Consider the following 21,544-nt stretch of genomic DNA (forward strand, 5'->3'; position numbering starts at 1 on the left):
TAGGAACGAAATATACATTAAGTTACATTTGTCCTCTGGGGATTTTCCTTTTATGGTGACCGGTGTATTTAGGCTGTGTACGTACTTAAACTAATTCTTGAGATTCATCCAACACCTTACACCTTTGAATAATCTAAAGTTTTATCATCTAACCATAAATCAGGTGATTTTTTTTCTAAGGATTTGATGACTAGTTAGTAGCTAACTGATTAAATTTTGGCATATTAAGGCAACCTTTAATTTTGAAGGAGAGAGATATGAGGCCGAGCTAGCTCCATTTGCCCTGTCAAATGTTAATTCCATTTATAATGTATAATTCTAAAAAAATTGATAGACCAATGATTTAGATTATTTTTAAAGCAAGAAAGAAAGAAAAGTAAACATAATGCCAAAGCTTTAGCGGTTGATATATTGGTTTAAAAAATGAATAATACTTTGGGTATTAATGAATGGGTACTAATCTGTGTACTAACTAAAGCATAGTACCCGTACTATACGTATAGTACGGGTACTATGCTTTAGTTAGTACTCAGATTAGTACCCATCCGTTAGTACCCATAGCATCACTCTTAAAAAATAGAGTGCAAGAAACACAATTTCACTAAAAGATAAATCATGCAAAACTCTGGTAAAGGAGTCAATTGTAGTATATTGCTTTCAAAGGGGAAGGAAACAGAAGGGAACGTGGCAACCAAACAGGTTTTTCCGGGTTTTTTTTTCTCTTTATTAATTCAATTTTACGCCCTTAATTCTGATAAATGGACGACAATACACATTAAAGAATGTATTTCTCCACTTTGTTGAAATGGAACTTTCAACGATTTGTTTTTTTATCCAAATCCGAACTGAGATTTCGGGAAGGAAGGAAAACATCAACAAAGAAAGGGGTTTTCTCATCACCCAATTTGTTTATATTGCCTGATTTGCGGAAGTGAATGACTTTCGTAGGTTTCGGGTTTAAATCTTGAAAGAAATCAAATTTGTTTTCCTACCTCAGATAAAAAATAAACTTTTTTCCAACATTGTAAATTTATCATAAACCAAATTACCAAACCCCTACATACAATGGAATTCAACTTAAATAAGATTTGGGCCACCGATTTGTGGAACATATTCATCCCGCCTGTCAACATCAGCCTTCAAAAAAAGCCCATCTGTAAGGCGTTCGAAGAAACAGAGCCTCAAAAACCAATTGCCCATCTTCATCAAAGAGGCGTACTTTCCAACCAAACACCAAGAAAGAAAGAAATGCCAAAGCAGGAAAATGTAGACAAAGTGCTCCATATTCCAGGCACAAAGAGGTCAGTCAAAAGCTCACTCTGGCCTATTACAAGTCCAGCCAATACGATTAGAATTTGTAATAGAGTCGAAAGAGTGTTAAACACAATTAGTTTTGGAGGGAGAGCAGCAATTTTTTGTTGATCATGTTCATGCTTATCTATCTTTTCGGAGGAGGATTTTCTAATTCTTCACAAGAGTCTTGTTTTATTTTCAAGATGAATACACAACAATGGTGCATCAGGTTATAAATAGCCAAAATTTGTAGCATAAAAAACTAGTCTCTACTTCCACTTTAAGAAAACAGACAGATAATATATGGCTAAACTAAGTGATCATCCACTATCTTGCGCCCTCTTGTTCCTCGTGCTCATTCTCCTTGTTTCCGAAGGTAAGCTATATCAGTGAGTAGTCTTTTTTTCTACTTGCTACTTTTCTCTTCTACAACCTAGGGTCCCTGTGTGTGCCAGAAACAGTATATAAACAGATTCTGACTACCTCATGAAATGCAGAAATGCCACAGGTGGAAGTAGAAGTCCGCCAGATGCAAAGCAAAACATGGTCAGGAAATTTTGCAAGCTCAAACAACTGCAATCAATCGTCAGTGCAGGAATTGGGAAGGTGCCAAGCACAGAGCTTGTCATAGCCAAGTGAAGCAAAAGATAAACCATAGCATATTAGTCAATAGTCGTTCCTTAAAATGTAGTCTATGCCACTAAATTTGAGTTTCTTCACTAAGTTCAATGATTTTTTTTTCTTTTCCCCATCCTTCATCATAAACCAATATCAAACTAGTTTTGCCTAGAACTATGAAATTACGAACTGACTAACTAACTAACTAACCAGAAAATTAATTTCTCAGTTAGAAAAAAAATAAATAATAAGAAAACAATAATCAATTTCTACAAGATTCAATAATGATAATGTTGTTTAATATCAACACATATCATACATATTCCCAAAACACAACTATCATACATATTCCCAAAACACAAATAGTTGCACTTAATCAAGAAAACCCTAACTGCCCACCCAAATTCCCAATCCATTTACCTCAAAACGATGTAGTAATTGTGTCTACTTCTTCTTGCCTCCTTTGGCAGCAGATTTGCGCTTAGGTGGGAGCACAATCTCACCCTTAAGTACAGGGATTTCCATTATCTCGTCCAATCCTCCAAACTTCTTACGGAACTTCTCCACTTGGTCGGCGTCAACAACAAGAGCAGAACGGCCGCCCAAGTAGAACGGATGGTTCCCAGACCAAACATCCACCACATACTCCTTCCGTGTCCCACCCGTCGTCATTACCAGCTCACCATTACAATACACCTTCGCATCCTCGTAGAATTCCGGATGTATGTCCTTCTTTCGACACGTCACCACCTGGGTCCTGTGATTGTTTCCCCCTGGTGCGCATTTCACCTGTATAATAGAACATTGATGAACTAAACTACTAACCAGAATTGGATAAGTTAGAGGAAGAAATGTTGTGTTACCTTTTTGGTGGAAAGAATTGGAGTAGATGGTTTTATTTGGAGGAACGTGTTGGGTAAACTAAGCGCCATTTTCTGTGTGTTTGTGTGAGGGAGAGACTGAGAGGATTCTACTTGTCAAGATAAGTGATAGACATACAGATTGGCTGTGCGAATTTACACGAGAATCGTTTTTCTACTTGGGCTGAGAAGACCCGATTTAAGGCCTTGGGTGGACCTCAAAAACTACTTTGGGCCAAGGCTTCCATATTTAATTTTATACCTTCAGTTATCCAATTTAAAGACATGGTATGTGAATCTGTCACGTCAACTTTCCTGCTGTTTTGTCCATTGCANTTGGGCTGAGAAGACCCGATTTAAGGCCTTGGGTGGACCTCAAAAACTACTTTGGGCCAAGGCTTCCATATTTAATTTTATGCCTTCAGTTATCCAATTTAAAGATGGAGCAAACGAGAGGTTCTCACCCAAGGTTTAGCCAAATCCTAAGTTCATACCACTGGTTTTATTTATTCCATATTCTTACAATTAAACTAACACGGTAAATTAATTTTAAATTTTGATTTATGTAATTACCATCCTGCCCTTCGTTCTTATTTCACCCCACCCAACCACCATCTAGCCACCACCACCACCCACCAAACCTACTCGATTGCTGTTCAAGCCCAATTTGGCCTGATTCCGACGCCGATTGACTAACCTAACACCACCATCAGGATCCTCTCACCTCCCTCTCGAAAACACCTCTCATCTCTACCAAACCACCACTACCACAATCGGCCATTCTTCTTTCCCAACACCAGCCAGCCAAACCACCACCATATTCGGCCCTTCTTCTTTCCCAACACATTCACCACAACACACAACAGTCAAACTAAAACATCAAACAAAAAATTAAATCAAAAATCAGTTCCACGACCCAATCAAACTCTCATTTCAACTAATTTCACAAAACCCAAAGTTGAGTGGCGGCGATGAACAGCCAGCAATCATGGTCGGGAAGGATGGGGGTTTTGAAGGGTAGATGCTTGTGAGTGCAAGGGTGGTGTCGTTTGGGGTTGAGGCAGCCAAAATCAGCCTGAATCCGGCTGGAGACAATCGCACAGCGCTTAGAAAAACCCAGATGTGGTCGGTGTTTTCCATGTTGGAATGGTTGGTTTTAATTGAGGAAAGGCTGGAATTTTGATGTGGGAGGTTTAGGGAGGCAAATGGTGGTGGTTTTGGGTGAAAAAAAGCTGGAAAAGTGGCAAAAAGGATGGCGCCTGGACTGATTTCAGAATACGCCCAGGGTGTGCTTTGCGGGATCTGTGGGGTGGGGGATCGCGGTGGTTGATGAATGGTGGCATCAAACAGTTAGAGATGAGAGGGGTTTTCGAGAGGGAGATGAGAGGATCTTGATGGTGGTGTTGGGTTGCTCAATCGGCGTCAGAATCAGGCCAAATTGGGCTTGAACGGCGATCGAGTGAGTTTGGTAGGTGGTGGTGGGGGTGGCTGGATGGTGAGGGTGATGGTGGTTGGGTGGGGTGAAATGAGAACGAAGGACAGGATAGTAATTGCATAAATCAAAATTTAAAATTAACTTACTGTGTTTGTTTAAGGGTGAAAATATGGAATAAATAGAATTAGGGGTATGAACTTGAGATTTGGCCAAATCTTGGTGGGAACACATTTGCTCTTAAAGATATGGCATGTGAATCTGTCACGTCAACTTTCCTGCTTTTTTGTCCAACTGCATTACTTTTTGGGAAAGTTGATTGTTTGAAATTAGATGTCTCGTCTAAGTGCTTCACTCTCATTACCATTCTCGTCCACACGTAAATGAAACAACCTTTTCCTTTTGCTTACTGCCATTCAAGCTTGTAGATGCTACGCACACGCTGACTCACTTGTGATTGCTACCATTGATAGATGAGATGGATATTTTAAAAAGGGTAATGTTATACGCATAACCTTTTCTCATAAACCTTTTTTTATAATTTCAATATGACAATTCACAATTAACTTATAAAACTTAACCACAGCATTCAAATTTTCCACGCCGCAATCCACAAACCCATTATTCCATGCCATGTGTTTGGTAACAAATGTTTCATCCATTGCAATCATGACACATAATTAAATTTTCTTCCTATGTTCCGAGTGGCTTTGACACTAAATAATATCTCCAGTTGGGTTTTGAGTCAACTCGACAAAAACGAAAAAAGCTAATCTATACGTTGGCGTTTTCCTTGTACATATTCATTGAAATATACATTATTGCAACTGCAAAATAAATATCTGACGACTCTAGTCTATTGAAAATGATGCTGGTTGTGGTTGGGTAGGGCCTTACATGATTAAATGTTGCAATGTGACTCACAGAACAGTACGGAAATTATATTAGGCGTAACATTATTGGACAAAGAATGCAGTCAACAAGACCACAATATGAAAGGCGTGAATCCATCTATTGGTGCTACAACTGCATCTCTGTTCCAACTCAATAAAATCTACCACCTCTTGCTAGGCACAAATTTAAGCACCAATTTTTGCCATCAGAATTAACACAGTTTCTTGGAGAGTTCTGCAGCCACCTAATATATACTACCAAAGTAGAATTGATTATATAAAAGCAGAGTCAACAATTTAGAAATATCAATTTTGGACTTTGGCGTTGATTACAATTAATAACATAACAATTTTGAAGTTGCAAAGCATATTCGTGACAGAATATAAGATCACCAGTGGAACATCCAAAATTTTTATCTCAATTTTACAACTCCAAGTTCTTGAGAGTCTCTAACCCTCCAAATATATTGTCGACAAATCACTGATTTTATAGCGATAAATATGCCTATGAGCAATAAACAAACAAATTATCAAAAAGGATTAAAATTTCATTCATATTTTCATTTCCAAAGCAGTGGAATTCAACTAAAATAAGCTATGTGATTATATCATCCTAAATTAACCAAAGTTTCCACTTAGCCCAAGTACTAACAAAACCACAAAAATACCCAATTTTAAAAACTCCGAAATTCAATCCTTCACCATAATTTTCCACAGAACCAAACAGCAAAACAAACACTTACGCAAGAATCCATTTGACTTTAAGCAAAGTTAACGCCTCAGTCAGTGTGGGAGTCGAATTCTTAGCTTCAAGCAGTGTGATAAGCTCAACAATTTCTGCTCGTTTCGCTACTCTCCGTCAACCGACGATCGGTCCCATAGAACGAATCTACTAATGCCTTCTTCAAGTTATCGATCTCCGTCACTTCTTTGGGCTTCCTCCTCTACGACGGCACGGCGCCGCCTTCCTCCTCCTTATCGGGACCCACTTGTCATCATCACGACCCCAGTTGCTAGTCGCAACCCCAACTGTTTAGATTTAGTTACAGAGAAAAATGAGAAAAGGCAAATGTCTTTTCGTTCGCCCTTTTTTCTGGGTCAACTTTAGTGGAGCACTTGGCAACCATTCAGGCGAAGTTACACTGATTGAGATTTCAATTTTTAAATTTTGATTTTTGCAGCTTACATAACTTGACCATCTTACCCTTCTTAAAAACGGATTTTTCTAACGGAATCTAACGTGGGTGAGAAAGTGTCGTTTTAAAACTTGAAGGGTGAATAAGTGTCATTTCGCCAACCTTGGGTCGTTCTCTCATTTTATACGATACTCACAATAATCACATATCAAGTCAAGCGTTCAAATTTTCCAACGCAATCCACAAATCCATTATTCCATGCCACGTGTTGGTAACAAATGTTCATACATTGCAATCACGACACATAACTAAATTTTCTTCCTATGTTCCGAGTGGCTTTGACACTAAATAATATCTCCAGTTGGGTTTTGAGTCAACTCGACAAAAACGAAGAAGCTAATCTCTATAGTGGGCGTTTTCCTTGTACGTATTGATTGAATATACATTATTGTAACTGCTAAATAAATACTGATGATTCTAGTCTAATGAAAAGATGTGGTTGTGGTTGGGTAGGCCCTACATGATTAAATGTTGCAATGTGACTCAAGACAGTACGGAAATTATTAGGCGTAACATTATTGGACAAGAATGCAGTCACTTTCATTAAATTAAATTATGAATATGAAACCAACTTTCCCAGTAGTTCTTGAAGCGAACGAAAAATAATGGCTGTGAAAACTGAAACTGAAACGTGTGGTTTCTTTTGTCTTCTTGAAGGATTAAAGTAAACCCCCGTGATTCACACCTCCACCTAGCAGTTTCTCTTTCTCTACGTGGTTACTGAACTCAGCATTCTTCAGTTCCCGAGTCAGAGAGTATGTGTGATTCCTTTGAATAATGACAATGTTTCGTCTGACGTAAGCACGGTGACAAAGACAAAAGATGGTGTGAAACTGACAGCCACGTGCTGGTTCTCTGAAAAATATCAATTTGTGGTTCAGCATCACCCACCTGTATCGGATGTCTTTCTCATTTTAGAACACGAAATTTACGAACAGCGGTGTAACTTGGCAATTACCTAATAATAGAAATAGGAATTTGATCATATGAATATTGTGAATAAAGTGAGAGTCCAAAGTCAAATACTCAATCGCGGCGGTTCATATTGGCTACTTGTACCGCTTTTAATGGAGATTGCTTCGTACATTATTAATCAAATTCAGCTTTTAAGATTACTATTTTAAATAAATTAGGAATAGAGTAATCTTGAAATAGAAAGGTATTTGAGTTTGGAAAGGACTCGTTCAAATGCCATAAAATTCTGTAGCAACTGCAGACTGAAGAAAGCATAAGAAGCAGATATCATCAAATAGTATTATTAATCAATCCAAGATCGCTCTGTTTCTCGTGACGGCTCACAGGCCAATAAACCAAAACTGGTTCACACTACCTCCCTCACCATTTAATATCTCTCCTCTTTCCCTTCCCAGCAATAACCAGCACGGCCATTAATCACTGCCCATGTCTTTTCTGTTTTTTTAATTTATTTATTTGTATTTTAAATCCGGGTGCTTCTGATCCTGTTGTCCAAACGATCACTGATCTCGGTGTTTTATTGTGATAAGTATTTAAGCTAACATTTGTCTAGTTTGCGTTTGTGAAAGTTTTGGACCATTTACAGAGTAATTTTTACTTCGGTTCATGGGATCATCATGTCATTGATTTATAAGATCCAGATGCCTTTAATTTCATATTCCAGATTCGCTTCCTGTTAGAATTCTACAGAATATCTCACTTGTTATTTTATTTTTCTTTAAAAAAAAAAAAAAAAAATCTTTTTTCTGGTTTAAGAATGGATCCCGCAGTGTTGCATTGAAGGCAAATGCTCACCTATTGTTAGTAATGGAAGTAGTGGGATTTGGGTGAAAGTGTGAGGGGGAGTCTTAAGAGCAGGGATTTGAGTTGTCATTTGTGGGAACTTGAAAACAGAAAAGCTAGTTAAACAGGCTGGTAAGCCTGGAGTTGCTACTCCGTTCTCACACCTGATATTACAAAGAGAAGGTGGTAAGTACATTTATTCTGATGTCTATATACATTCAACTGATAAAAAGTTTCTCTTTTTAACAGATTGATATACAAGAGAGAATAAATAGATAGATTATAATTATTCATTTATTGACACTTTGGGTGTTTTCGTTAAAGGGTGATGCACAAAGTATTCAGTTTTCATGTTTTTGTCCTCTTGAAATGGTACTTACCATTGCATTTGAATTTTGGCTTCAGACATTTGAGGCTCCGCAGTTTCAGACTGAAGAAGCAGATCCAAAAAAGGTAGCTTCTATCATTTTGGGTGGCGGTGCCGGGACACGTTTGTTTCCTCTTACTGGGAAAAGGGCAAAGCCAGCGGTAAAAATTACTGAAACATGTTTTCTTCTGCTTTTAATTATATCAAAATTTTAATTTTCTGAAAATGTAGTTGTTACATAGCTAATTGAATGATTTGTATCAGTTTTTATTTGAATTTTATGATAATTTGATTTGATATGCAGGTCCCGATTGGAGGATGTTACAGGTTAATAGACATCCCAATGAGTAACTGCATTAACAGTGGTATAAAAAAGATTTTCATCATGACACAGTTTAACTCCTTCTCCCTCAATCGTCACTTAGCCCGGACTTATAATTTTGGAAATGGTGTGAATTTTGGAGATGGATTTGTGGAGGTAAGATGATTTTAGTGAAAGAGCATATTAATAATTTGATATTGCTAACATTTCACCCAATTTCTATTCCTTATATTTAGCTATACTCCAAAGCAATCTGAAGTTTAACATTTGTTGTAAAAGGCTGTATATATGAATCACAAATAGTATAAAGTTATCATTGTAATTAAAACATGTTATTTTCTAAATTATTCTATTTTTAGAAGTCCTTCATGAAACCTTATATGCCTGATGAGCAGGTTCTAGCTGCCACTCAAACACCTGGAGAAACAGGGAAGAGGTGGTTCCAAGGAACAGCAGATGCTGTGAGGCAATTTGTATGGGTCTTTGAGGTGGGTGCTTAGAATTTTTAATTCACATTAAAAGTATGGGTTAAGTGGACTAAATGGGTATTATCTGATTCATGCAGGATGCCAAGAATAAGAATGTGGAGCATGTACTGATTTTATCTGGTGATCATCTTTATCGGATGGACTATAGGGATTTTCTGCAGGTACTCATTTAAAGTCTTGCAGATAGAGTATTGCATACCTTTATTTATAATTTGGAGTTTGAAAACAAAAAAAGCCTGCTGATCAATCACATTTTGCTTGCAGAAGCATATTGATAGTGGTGCTGATATTACTGTATCCTGTGTGCCAATGGATGACAGGTATGTCTTAATGTGTTTTATTGTCATTTTGTGATATTGCTTGTAAAAGCATTCAATATTTATGATTATTATACGGATATCACCAACTTACTTATGAATAATTAGGAAACAAAATCCATTTCCAGTCTCTTAATAAAAATCCTCTATTTAGGTTCTTCTGCATCATTCTGACTTCTTTAGTGAAGATGAAGTCATTCTTCTAGCGAAAAAGTAGTTGTTTCCACTGTTAATTTCACGAAAGTATGGATAGATGCTTGACTGTGAGTTTTTAAGTCTATCTCAATCTTATTGTCTTGCAGCCGTGCGTCTGATTATGGACTGATGAAGATTGACAGCACAGGGCGTATCATCCAATTCTCAGAGAAACCTAAGGGCCCTGACCTGAAAGCAATGGTAAATAATAGATATCATATTATTGTTGATCAAGATTTTCTTTACTCTCTCTTGCTCAGTATCCTTCTTTTCCAGATACTATAAAGATCCATCATCCTTTGCTTTCTGTCTAATCTTGGGTCCTGTTATCGAACATTTGACTGCAGCAAGTTGATACCACTGTTCTTGGGTTATCCATCAAGGAAGCTGTCAAATTACCATATATTGCATCAATGGGTGTTTACTTGTTTAGAACTGATGTCCTGCTAAAGCTTCTCAAATGGAGCTACCCCTCATGCAATGACTTTGGCTCTGAGATAATTCCGTCTGCTGTTAAGCACCACAATGTCCAGGTGAGATACTCCTCAAATTTGGACCCTCCAATAATTTTTTTCCCTTATATTTTTATCCCAAAGGGTTTATTCTATGTGTGAGCTATCCTTTAATATGGTGATCAAGCTGCTGAGCTTTTGGAGTGTTTCACATTGCCAGGCATATTTATTCAATGACTACTGGGAAGACATTGGAACCATAAAATCCTTTTTTGATGCCAACTTGGCCCTCACAGAGCAGGTTGATATTACTTTGACTCAAATCTTTGTCTCTGAACTTATGATTCTTTCCACAGTTTAAATCTTTTAACACAAGGATCAAATCTATAATCAGGCACATGGAGTAACTTTGTGTTGTAAAATTATCAAGAAACATGTGATAACTACAAAGTTGTGCAAATTGGGGAAAACTTTTATGCTAGCTAACAAAAATGAAAATAATTAGACTACTAATTTTTTAGGCAGAGACTCATGTCAGCTCTGCCTGTAAGAAAGATTATCTTTTTGTTGTTTATTTCACTTTGAAATATTTTATCATAAAGTATCAGGGAGCTAGACAAAGGGTGGTAGCCCTCTCGCAACAGAAATTTTAGTTTACTTTCAGCAAAGGGGTCATGATTCTTTAAACTAATCACATAGCTTCCTTTTGCAGCCCCCAAAGTTTGAATTTTATGATCCCAAGACGCCTTTCTTCACTTCTCCTAGATTCTTACCACCAACAAAAGTCGATAAATGCAGGGTATGATTGTTAACTTATATTACTGTGGCATTTCATTTGGCTGTTGCATCTCATAGCTCAGTTGATTGTTGCAGATTGTGGATGCCATAATTTCACATGGTTGCTTCTTGCGAGATTGCAGTGTGCAGCACTCCATTGTGGGTGTGCGCTCACGTTTAGAGTCAGGAGTTGAGCTTCAGGTGAGCTATGATTTATCTTTTACGTTTTCCCTGCATCTTCTGTGAGAAACTTGAACTGATTGTGAAATCAGGCTTCCATATGCCAATGCTTGTAGGCTAACCTTTCTGTTGTACTATATTCAAGGCAAGGCCACTTACAGAGTTCTAGACTACATTAGTTTGAATTAACATTACATTTAACTTTGCCGCTAACAGGGCTGTTGCATTATTATATTTGAATAATTATCTAACTCTACTTTTACCTGGAATATATGTCTGTCCAGGATACTATGATGATGGGTGCAGACTACTACCAAACTGAATCTGAAATTGCATCTCTGCTTGCGGAAGGAAAGGTTCCAATTGGTGTTGGACAGAATACAAAAATCAAGTGAGTGTTCAATTAATTCTCTCTCTCTCTCTACGAACACACAACACAAATGCAGAAATGCACCAGGGGTCAGATGAGAAATGACTAATTTCACATTCCCAGATTATATGGTCATTGATTCCTCACAACCTTGGAAATCATTCATATATTTGTTTATTGTTCTATAAAATTGATGGGATGTCCAACTAATAGAATTATATTTCTTTTTTTCTTTTTCTTTTTGAAGGAATTGCATCATTGACAAGAATGCCAAGATTGGAAAAAATGTCATTATCGCAAATGGTGATGTAAGTATAAATTTGTCTGCTGAATCTTATAAGATAACTTTTAACAATCCAAATTACTAGATATTAGTATTTTATATTTTGGTTCACTATCATGTACCTAAATTGTTAACGAAATGCTTTAACTTCTTAGGGCGTTGAAGAAGCCGAGAGACCAAATGAAGGATTTTACATAAGGTCTGGGATCAGTGTCATTCTGAAGAATGCAACAATTAACGATGGAACAGTTATTTAAAATCTGTGAAGGCTTCCTAGAGCTGCTTGTGCAGATCAAGCTCTCAGTCGTAACTGAGAAGATTTGGTCTGCTGCTGCCCCTCACTAATTTACAGTGAAAACGTAGTACTGACGTTTTTGTTTGTAAATTGCATGTTCCTTCAATGTAAAAGAGCTTGCAAAAAGTATTTTATTGTAGTTCCTAAATAAATGCAAGTGCTATATTTATCCACTAGTGAGAAGTGTCATAGCTAAGATTAAATACAAAGCTTAATTACCCACAAAACCATTAATAAATCACAGAGCTCTATTACTCAGACTTTGCCTGGATTAATTAATAGCTTTTCATTTCTAAGAGAGAATTTCTCTTTGTGAAGACAAATATACAGTAAAACACAAATAATCCTTCAACATTTTTATTATGATTTTACCACTATATACTATGTCCACAGTCCACTACTATCTCCAATTTCTCAGTTTCCATTACTACTGCCACCCTTCCCAGCCCTTCCAATATTCCTGGCTTTCTTCCACTTCTCAATGTTTCTCAGCCTCAAGAACATCTTTCGAATCTTATTCAGCTTTTGAGATTGGTCAATAATGATGCCTGCTGTCGATGGGTTCTTGCTGAAGATCACTTCATACCCATCTCCGTAAGAATCCATTCCTTCGGCTAAAAGTTGCCAGAACATGCTACCAACAGCTGCACCTCCACCCCTAGCAGACGAATAAGCTGCCGAGTAAACTATATTAAAAATCTGGTCCCTTTGGTTAACACTAGAAGTTCTCAAAGATTTTCCGAACTCTGCCAAGATAACTGGCTTCTGAAGAATGTTCTGCGCATCTTGGATATGAATGTTGAGCCAATTGTTCAAAAATGAAAGTTGGCTTTCTTCACTTGAGCCGGAAAGCCTGTCCATAAAAAAGTTGACTCATTTATAAGAAAGGGAGCTGATCGGTATATTTCTATTTATTAAAATAAAAAGTTATACTGATAAACTACCATTGATCAGGATATGAGTGAACTGTAGCGAAGTCAATGCCAGGAATTTGATTATTTGTAATGAAATCCGTTCCCACTTGAAAATTTGGATTGTATTGCTGCTTCTCAGATGATGATGGTCCATAGAAACCTTCCAAACCAACTTCGAGTAAGTGATTTCCATCAATGGATTTCAAGAAAGAAGCCATCTCCGTAATCCAATCCTGTTAAACAAATATAAATATAAATACAATCAAAATAGGATTTGTTTTTTATTTACTTTTTCCTTCAGTTGCCTCCACTGTATTAGATTGTATTCACGAGTGAGAAGCCATAGCCATCAATTTCAAAGCCACATTTATCTGAGCTACAAACTCTACTTACTAATCGGCCGGCCTAATTTGTGAGGCAGATAAAATATTAGTTGAGAAATTAAATGCCGCTTCTGTAGTTCAGTATACTAGTCAATTCTTACTTTTACAGATGACCAAAGTATGCTTGCTACAGCTTTTCTCTCCATAATTTTACAAGTAAAACCTACTCCACTTTTATAAGCAGCCGTTGACATTAATATTAAGAAATTTTGTTATAGAAATGAAGTCTAGAACAAATGTAAAATTCATCAAATATGAAAGAGGTAAGGAGGATTCTCTGGTGACCTGAATGGTTTTTCCTGATGGATCTGTTTTGCATCTTGGCTCATTCATAAGCTCCCAAGCCATTATTGTTGGCTCATCTTTGTAAGCAACTCCAGTCACGGTGTTTCTTCTTGTAAGTACAGTCTAGTACAAAAGTTGAGAAACTTTATCAATTAAATAAACAAATTTTGATCCTGTAAATTCAATGCAATATAAACTACCAAATCCGTTTCTTCACATTAAACCATTCAGAAATATCTAACTACAATTCTATAAGTGATGCTGGAAAGGTTTATCTACCCTTTGTCAACTCGCAAAGTAATGCAAAAACTTATCACCTCGCATGGGAAGGAAAATAAATCCAATATATTTTATAGGACTATGTAGAGAAAAATGAAATGCAGAATGATTGCAGAAACAAGATCAATGATCCTCAGAGATGTTATTAACAATGGCTCACCTTGATATGATTCTTGTAGTATTGCTTCACGACAGAGTTTGTAAAGAAATCATCATCAGATGAAATGGATTGCCCCTGACTTCTTGCCCAGTTCACATACTGTTTCTTGCCCCCAAGTTCGTCATAGTTATTCACCAAACTCAACACCAACTTAATCCCATATTTTTGAGCTTCTGATATTACAAAATCCAATCCCTTTGAACCAGAAAAGTAAAAAACCAAGACCATTAACAAAATAAAACCAAACAAAAAAATAACGCCATGGATAGTGTACTGGGTTAAAAACATAACAGGAAAAAGATAACAGAAATATAAAGTTGTTACCTGGAACATTTGTTCATTATATGAACCCGGAGAATACTGTAGAGGGCTATCACCACCATCACTGAAAGCCCAAGTTCTTGCCATTGAGAGGCCATGGTCCCTAGCTTCTTGAAGTACAGATGAAACTTTGCTTTTAAGATATGGATTAGCTCCAAGGTTCATGAGCCAGTATGCATTAAATCCATTTGCATAAAATGGGCTTCCATTCAATATCAAATGCACTCCTTTTGTTCTGATGAACCCATCCTCTGCTTTCACTTGAACGAATATCCCCTGTTCTTGGATCAACAGAAAGATGAAGAAAACCAACAGACTCCGGTGCTTCATTTTGTCTTCTTAGTTTTTGAATAAAAACTGAATTGTTCTGTATTCTTAGCTTCTGAGATTGTATTTTGTAGCTGCTTATATAGGGTTGTAGTTTCACTAAAAACGAGTAATTATAGTTGTTGACAGTGCTATTATATTTACTCCCTTCATTACTCACCAATATTTGGTGCATTTGCTGGCTCCATTCAATTAGGGGCAGTTAAAAACCCAAACTGCCCTTCTTTTTGTGGCTCAACTGCTTTACTCCAGCAAAAGTATGGGGTTACTTTGTCTATTAAATAAGGAAGAACAGTCCCAATTGCATTACGGCCGTCGATATCCCCGATAATATTACAATTACTTTGTAGATTTTTCCCAGTATGGTGTCAGTATAACGTCAGAACAGAATACAGGATTTAATGATTTACCAAAATTAGTAATAGAGTTTCGAAAACAGTGTGGTTATTCTCTTTAGCGTGTACATTTATTGGACTGTATTCTTTTTTATTTTTTTATGCAGACCGACAGCATTATTTTCTGCGTTTAGTTATTCCATGAATCAGTGAAAATAATTTTAACTGATTTGTCAGAACACAGAATAGGAGGATGATAAACCTGCCCACCTGCCCCATATTTTCCTCTACAGACTACAGTAGAGAAGTTGAGTGGGCATATATTTTAAGTTTACGCGTGAATGCTCAAAGTGGTGTAAAACCATTCCAAATTTTTTTAGCGTACATCACGGCGACAATTAGGAACAAAACTTTCACACCTGTGAAGCACTCTCCATTTAAGACGCTGAGAATACAAGCGGTTGCATTTCAATGCAGGAACAGAGTTATATGTTGACTTGAAAACTAATAAGCCTTTGTAACTTGAGATTGGTTGATGAAAGTTCCACGTAGAGGTTAAGTGTGAGGAACGTTGGCATGGAATCACATCTCATTATTTTTGAGTTTCTCAATGGAGATAAAAATAAAAGATTCGAATGGGTAATCAAATCTAAGCAGAGAAAAGAATAAAGTGGAGGTTGAGAAAGCAGATAGTCCACAAAAGTAAAAGTGTTTAAAGAATAAGGATAATGACTTTCTTCTTTCACTCTCTTGTATACCTTGCTTCAAATGCTATTAATTTTTTTCCCTTCCAATCTCATAAAATAGCTTTACTTTGCCCTATTGTATTTGCTTTACCATTTCTCACAATATTTAATATCAAAGGTCAAATGATGCTCCTAACATGTTTACAATGTAGAAAACCCTTAAAATGACTTTGGGAAGGAATATACAGACGATTTCACAATTATTAAAGTGAAAAACTTGAAATCTAGATGTGACCTAACTTGAGCAGATTTGACACAATTTCTCTGTTAACAAGATGGCAGTATTAAGGAATAAAATCATTTTATTTCCTTATTATCATTATTATTATAATATTATCTTTCCTTATATTTTTTATTAACTTCATTATTAGGATGATTGTATTTTCTTATAGTTTTGATTAATTTCATTATTAGAATGATTGTATTTCCTTGTATAGAATATGTTGAACCTATATATTGTACACTTTTATTAATATTGAATATACAATCATTTATATAATAATAATGCTAGATATACAAACAAATCTTACAAAGATTTGTATACAAACTAATGTGGCAGAAAATGAATGGAAGAGTGAATATGATGAGTTTGACTTTTTGTACTCACTCTTCCATTTGTTTTCTGTCACATCAGTCTGTACATAAATCTTTGTAACAATTATTTGTACATATAGCATTACTCTTTATACAATTCTTCATGGTATCAGAGCAGTAATTGCTCTTGGGTCCTAAATCTTTGAAAGCTGATAGTTTCCCCCGTGCATATAGGGTTTTATCTTTTTCTTCTTGTAGTCGCTTCCCCTTAACTTTGCGATCTTGCAAAGTCACCCCGGCAATTTTTTCTCTCCAGATCACACTACCCAGCTTCCTCAACTCCGGCGACTGTTCAGCTTCCTCGGCCCCAGCGACGACTCTCTCCTTTTCTCTGATCATTTTTCGATCAACGCCAGCCACTGTTCTCTTCTTCACCTTTGTCTTTTTCGTGATTTTTTTTTGTAGATCTGCTTGCTCTTCTCAGCAGTCAACTGTGCTCTAGCAACGCTCCAGCTGATTTCTTGTTTTGCCTTCTTGAAGCCTATTTTTTTTCTCATGGCAGATTCATCACAGTCCACCACTTCAGCCGTGACTACCACCACTTTTGGCATCCTCTTCTCGGTCAACTCTACTTCCTCAGTTGTTAGGCCGACGATCTCCCTACCCTCCTTCTCCCTCTCCATGGGCAGTTTCCTTTACCCACCACCACACCAGCAGGTTCCTCTTGCTCAAGTGCTCACTTCCACGGTCGGATAATCTCACTCATCGACACTTATTTCACCCCAACCACAACCTATGTTGTTGCCACCCCTGCCTACCATAGTCATCATTGGTAGGGATGAGACACGAGTCGAGTAGCTCGCAAGCTATTCGAGCTTGGCTCGTTGGAAGCTCAAATTCAACTTGAAGCCAGTCGAGCTCGAGCTCGAGTGGCTCATGAACAGTATCGAGCCGAGTTTGATCTGAGCTGAGCTCGGCTCGTCAGGCTCACGAGCTTAAACGAGTTCTAAGGGCCAATTTGCAAGATTTCAAACTTTGTTTTATTTTTAAGTTGTAAAAATGACAAACAACACCCATTCACAGTTCAAACAAAAACGATAAATCCATTTGGGATTTTTCATTCAACCTTAACTCTAATTCCCATCGCTCCCCCATGCCGTCGCCGAAGACGACTCAGCCACTGCCATTCACCGTCACAGTCATCTCCACTGTCCAATAGTTCAATCGCTTCCTTAGCTCTAAAATACCCAAACATCTCATTCGCTGCCATTTTGTAAATTAGTCACTCACGAGTCACGCCACCGTCGTCGACAACTTCTCCAATGCCATTCGCTATCATCGTCATCTCCATCGTGCTAAAGCTCCTAACCAGTGATTTGGTTCTAGGTAATTACATAAATTGCAATAGTTATTGTTCTCAAGATTAATATCAGATATCATGTTGAATGTTGAATGTTGTAGGTAATATTTTTTCTTCTATTTATTTCCTAGTCTTCGCCCATTATTAGGAACCAAACTTTCATGCAATTTGGACTTCAAATAATAATTGATGAGATTGTAAAGAAAATGTTATTTTGTATAGACTTTGACCTCACACAATCTTAAAACTTAAAAATACTTAAACCATAAATGAAGAGGAATTGGTTAAAATTATACTTACAATTTTAATAGTCTTACATATAAGTTATTTTGGGTAATTAAGAATGCGTAAGGGTGATGGAGCCTGAGGTTATGGTCCTTGGTTATCTATTTACCAGAGATTTCTTGTCTGCGATAGCTTACTATTATGTCTAGTTATTTGTTAGATCCCTGATGAACTAGGTATGGCAGTATTGGAAATCTTATAAATATCGTGCAGTGATTTATAAGATATCTTTGACATTTATACTTCATCTTGTCTTTATGTCATTGTTGCATGGCATTTTGTTTCTAGCCATCTTCTTAAGTTGTACAATTGGGGTTCTCATCTTACTTATTAATTTGTTTTGCTCATTATGTTAAATTAGTTGTACTCATTGTGTGTTGTTTTTTGTGGAAGTTATGAATTAGGCATGCCTTGCTTGATCTGGTTTGCATTTGTATGTACTTAGCTACCCACTTAATCTTATTGCTATCATGTTAGTTTAGTATCTTTCACTAAGTTTATCATATTGACATTTTACAATTATTTCATAAGTGTCTATACTAGGAGATGAAAAATAAGCCTTCAGAGATGCGTTATGTGAATGACCCATCCCATGCATTGCAGTTTTCTTGAATGTGTATTTACTAGTGATGAATTATTGGCTATTGTGTTTACAGAAACATAGATCAGGTTTTCTAGAATGCTGGCGAACCTTCATTAAAACCATATAGGTACTACAACTTTAGCAGTATCAATCAACACCTTTTAATAAAAGTTAGTGTAAGACCTGAGACATTCTTTCCCATTATTGCATAAAATTTACATAAATATTGGGTTTGGCAGATTGTTCTACTAATAAATAGAGCTTGTTTCATAGAATATTGTGCACTAAATTTGTTGATCTTGCAGCTCAATATTAATTAATTGAGTGATACTACGTATATAAACTATTTATACAAATTATTTCATATAAGCTGATATAATAATCGGCATGTTTATCAAGTAATCTTTTTTAATTATTTAAACAAAGGTTGTATATGTTTATTACATCTTTAAGTGAATTTATGTATTCTGGAAGTGGAAACAATTAGGGTTCCTATCACTATCAGTCGCGTTACGTAGTTACACTCACATAGTCACACTATTCTTGTACTTTAATAGGTTGAAATGCATTCAATTATATATATAGGTGCTTGATTTTTATATTTCATACAAATGCTAATAGTTTCTTTATTCTTCCATTATAGGTATGGAAGGCTCATCTAGTAGCTGACCCACGTTGATTGCCTCAAGTTCACCAGCTCAAACCCCAAGAAGTTATCCGGATCCAACTGTAAGTGCAACTTCTGGTACTAGTTCAGCTGTTGAAGAAGAAAATGATGATGTTGATAACCAATTCCAAAGGAAGAAAAGAGCGAAGACATCTCTTGTATGGGCAGAATTTAGAGAGGTTCTTCAACCTGACAATATGAAGAAGGCAAAATACATCCATTACAAGGCCAAATTGTCCATTAATGCAACTGGAAGCACAACTCAATTTGCTAAACATTTGAAGGGGTGTCTAAGGCGAAGGATTTTCAATAATCAATAACAACAGTTGAACTTTCCAACTGCAAATGTAATGGCAATAGGTAGTTCGCTACCTCCTCTTATAGGTGGGAAGTTTGAGATGGCTCGGATGAGGGAACTAGTAGCGCAATGGGTGCTTATACACCCATTCAAAGTTATCAAGCAAGAGGGATTTAATAATTTGCTAAAATATGCGACACCTGGTTGGGAAAAAATATCACGCCTTATAAGTAAAAATGATTGTATGAAGGTGTATGAAATGGAAAAGAAGAGGTTGAAGGCTGTTTTGAAGAATATTGATAGAATTAGTTTGACTATTGATCTGTTGAATTCAAGTAATCAAAAACTTGAGTACATGGTTGTGACGGGGCATTGGATAGATACTAACTGGAGGTTGAACAAACGTGTGCTCAGTTTTGTTCGTTTATCGCCTCCTCGTAGTGGTGTCAAGATTGCTGATAGCATATTTAACTGTTTGCGGGAATGGGGAATTGAGAACAAAGTCTTCATGATATCAGTTGATAATGCATCCACTAATGACTTGGCAATCAAGGTTCTAAAGGAAAACTTTTCTGTAACCAAGAAGCTTCTTTGCGGGGGAAAGTTGTTTCATGTTAGGTGTTGCGCTCACATATTAAATATAATGGTGCAAGATGATCTTAATCAAATTAGGCACATTATCAAAGACATTTGTAATAGTGTTTACTACATCAATCAATCGGAGAGTAGACTACAAATCTTTTCAGAAATTGTGTAGCAATTGCAGTTGCCTCACAGAAAGTTGATATTGGATTGTAAAATGAGGTGGAACTCAACTTATGAGATATTGGCAACTTCACTAAAATTTCAAAGGGTGTTTCCAAGATACTTTGAAAAAGACCAGCATTTTACTTCTTGTCCCCTTGATGAAGATTGGGATAAAACGAGAGAGTTTGTGAAATTTTGAAGGTTTTCAATGTTACCACTAACATCATTTTAGGGTCTAAATATCCAACATCAAATAGATTTCTTTCCGAGCTTTGTAAGGTGAAAGTTTTGTTGGATAGACATGTTGAGGATGAAAATGAATTTGTGAAGACCATCGTGAGGAGGATGAAAGGGAAATTTGATAAATATTGGGGGGAGTGCAATTTGTTGATGGCTATAGCTACTATTCTGGACCCTAGGTGCAAAATGAGAGTGTTGGACTATGCTTTCCCCAAGATTTATGGTAATCTTGAAGCACGGGTTCATTCTACAATAGTTTAGGATGCCTTGTACGAGTTGTACAAGGAATATGTGGCCGATAGTCAATCATCTGCTGATCGACATATGCCTGCAACAAGGCAGGGTAGGGGGAGTGGGACGAATGCAGATGATGACTCTTTTGGTTGGTCAGATTTAATGAATTATGTGGACGTAATTGAAATTGTTGCCCCGAAAAAATTGGAGTTAGATTCCTATTTCGAAGAGCCATGTTATAAGTGTCAGGTGGATTATGAGGCGTTCAATCCTTTAAAGTGGTGGCAAGCAAATAGTTTGAAATATCCAGTGTTATGTAAGGTGGCTCGTGATATACTTGCCGTTATTATTAGTACAGTGGCTTCGGAGGCTACCTTTAGTGTAGGAATAAAGTTATTGACAATTACTGATCTCGACTGTCTCCAGACACAGTGCAAGCACTACTATGTGGAGGTGATTGGTGTCGCAATCTCCTCGGACTAACGAAGATAGATGAAGTAAGTTCAATTAACCCTTAAATTATTACTGTTTTTATGTCTCGTTTATTTTGAATATTATTTTCTTTTACTCTAACGTTAAACTTTTTGATTTTTTCCTATATATGTTTTAGACGGATGAGGAACCACTGGAGATTACCCTTCCTATCTCTTCATTTGAAGGGATTGAGTAGATTATTTGACCTTCCAACATATATCCGCGGGTTTGTAAATATATAGCCATTTTGTAGTTTTTTTAATTTCTATACAGAGA

General features: G+C 36.7%; 3 protein-coding genes across 3 annotated transcripts; 1 reads left to right on the forward strand and 2 right to left on the reverse strand.

Annotated features, from left to right (window-relative positions):
• Window positions 1-2,162: 2,162 nt before the first annotated feature.
• LOC116127627 (50S ribosomal protein L31, chloroplastic) lies at window positions 2,163-2,931 on the reverse strand. The gene is made up of 2 exons (XM_031413267.1): window positions 2,775-2,931; window positions 2,163-2,700 (listed from the first exon to the last, which is right to left on the reverse strand). Exons 1-2 carry the CDS (start codon window positions 2,841-2,843, stop codon window positions 2,356-2,358), a joined length of 414 nt encoding a protein of 137 aa, XP_031269127.1. The 5' UTR covers window positions 2,844-2,931; the 3' UTR covers window positions 2,163-2,355.
• A 5,488-nt stretch (window positions 2,932-8,419) lies between these two features.
• Window positions 8,420-12,355, forward strand: LOC116127582 (glucose-1-phosphate adenylyltransferase large subunit 2, chloroplastic-like). The gene is made up of 13 exons (XM_031413217.1): window positions 8,420-8,578; window positions 8,722-8,895; window positions 9,135-9,227; window positions 9,305-9,388; window positions 9,492-9,547; window positions 9,847-9,940; window positions 10,087-10,272; window positions 10,412-10,492; window positions 10,904-10,990; window positions 11,065-11,169; window positions 11,433-11,539; window positions 11,766-11,826; window positions 11,957-12,355. Exons 1-13 carry the CDS (start codon window positions 8,420-8,422, stop codon window positions 12,056-12,058), a joined length of 1,389 nt encoding a protein of 462 aa, XP_031269077.1. The 3' UTR covers window positions 12,059-12,355.
• A 140-nt stretch (window positions 12,356-12,495) lies between these two features.
• On the reverse strand, window positions 12,496-14,855 carry LOC116127462 (mannan endo-1,4-beta-mannosidase 7-like). The gene is made up of 5 exons (XM_031413110.1): window positions 14,442-14,855; window positions 14,118-14,312; window positions 13,679-13,801; window positions 13,041-13,243; window positions 12,496-12,949 (listed from the first exon to the last, which is right to left on the reverse strand). Exons 1-5 carry the CDS (start codon window positions 14,766-14,768, stop codon window positions 12,511-12,513), a joined length of 1,287 nt encoding a protein of 428 aa, XP_031268970.1. The 5' UTR covers window positions 14,769-14,855; the 3' UTR covers window positions 12,496-12,510.
• Between the last annotated feature and the right edge of the window lie 6,689 nt (window positions 14,856-21,544).

This window comes from Pistacia vera, unplaced genomic scaffold (assembly GCF_008641045.1).
Source record: "Pistacia vera cultivar Batoury unplaced genomic scaffold, PisVer_v2 Contig192, whole genome shotgun sequence".
Taxonomy (NCBI): Eukaryota; Viridiplantae; Streptophyta; class Magnoliopsida; order Sapindales; family Anacardiaceae; genus Pistacia; species Pistacia vera.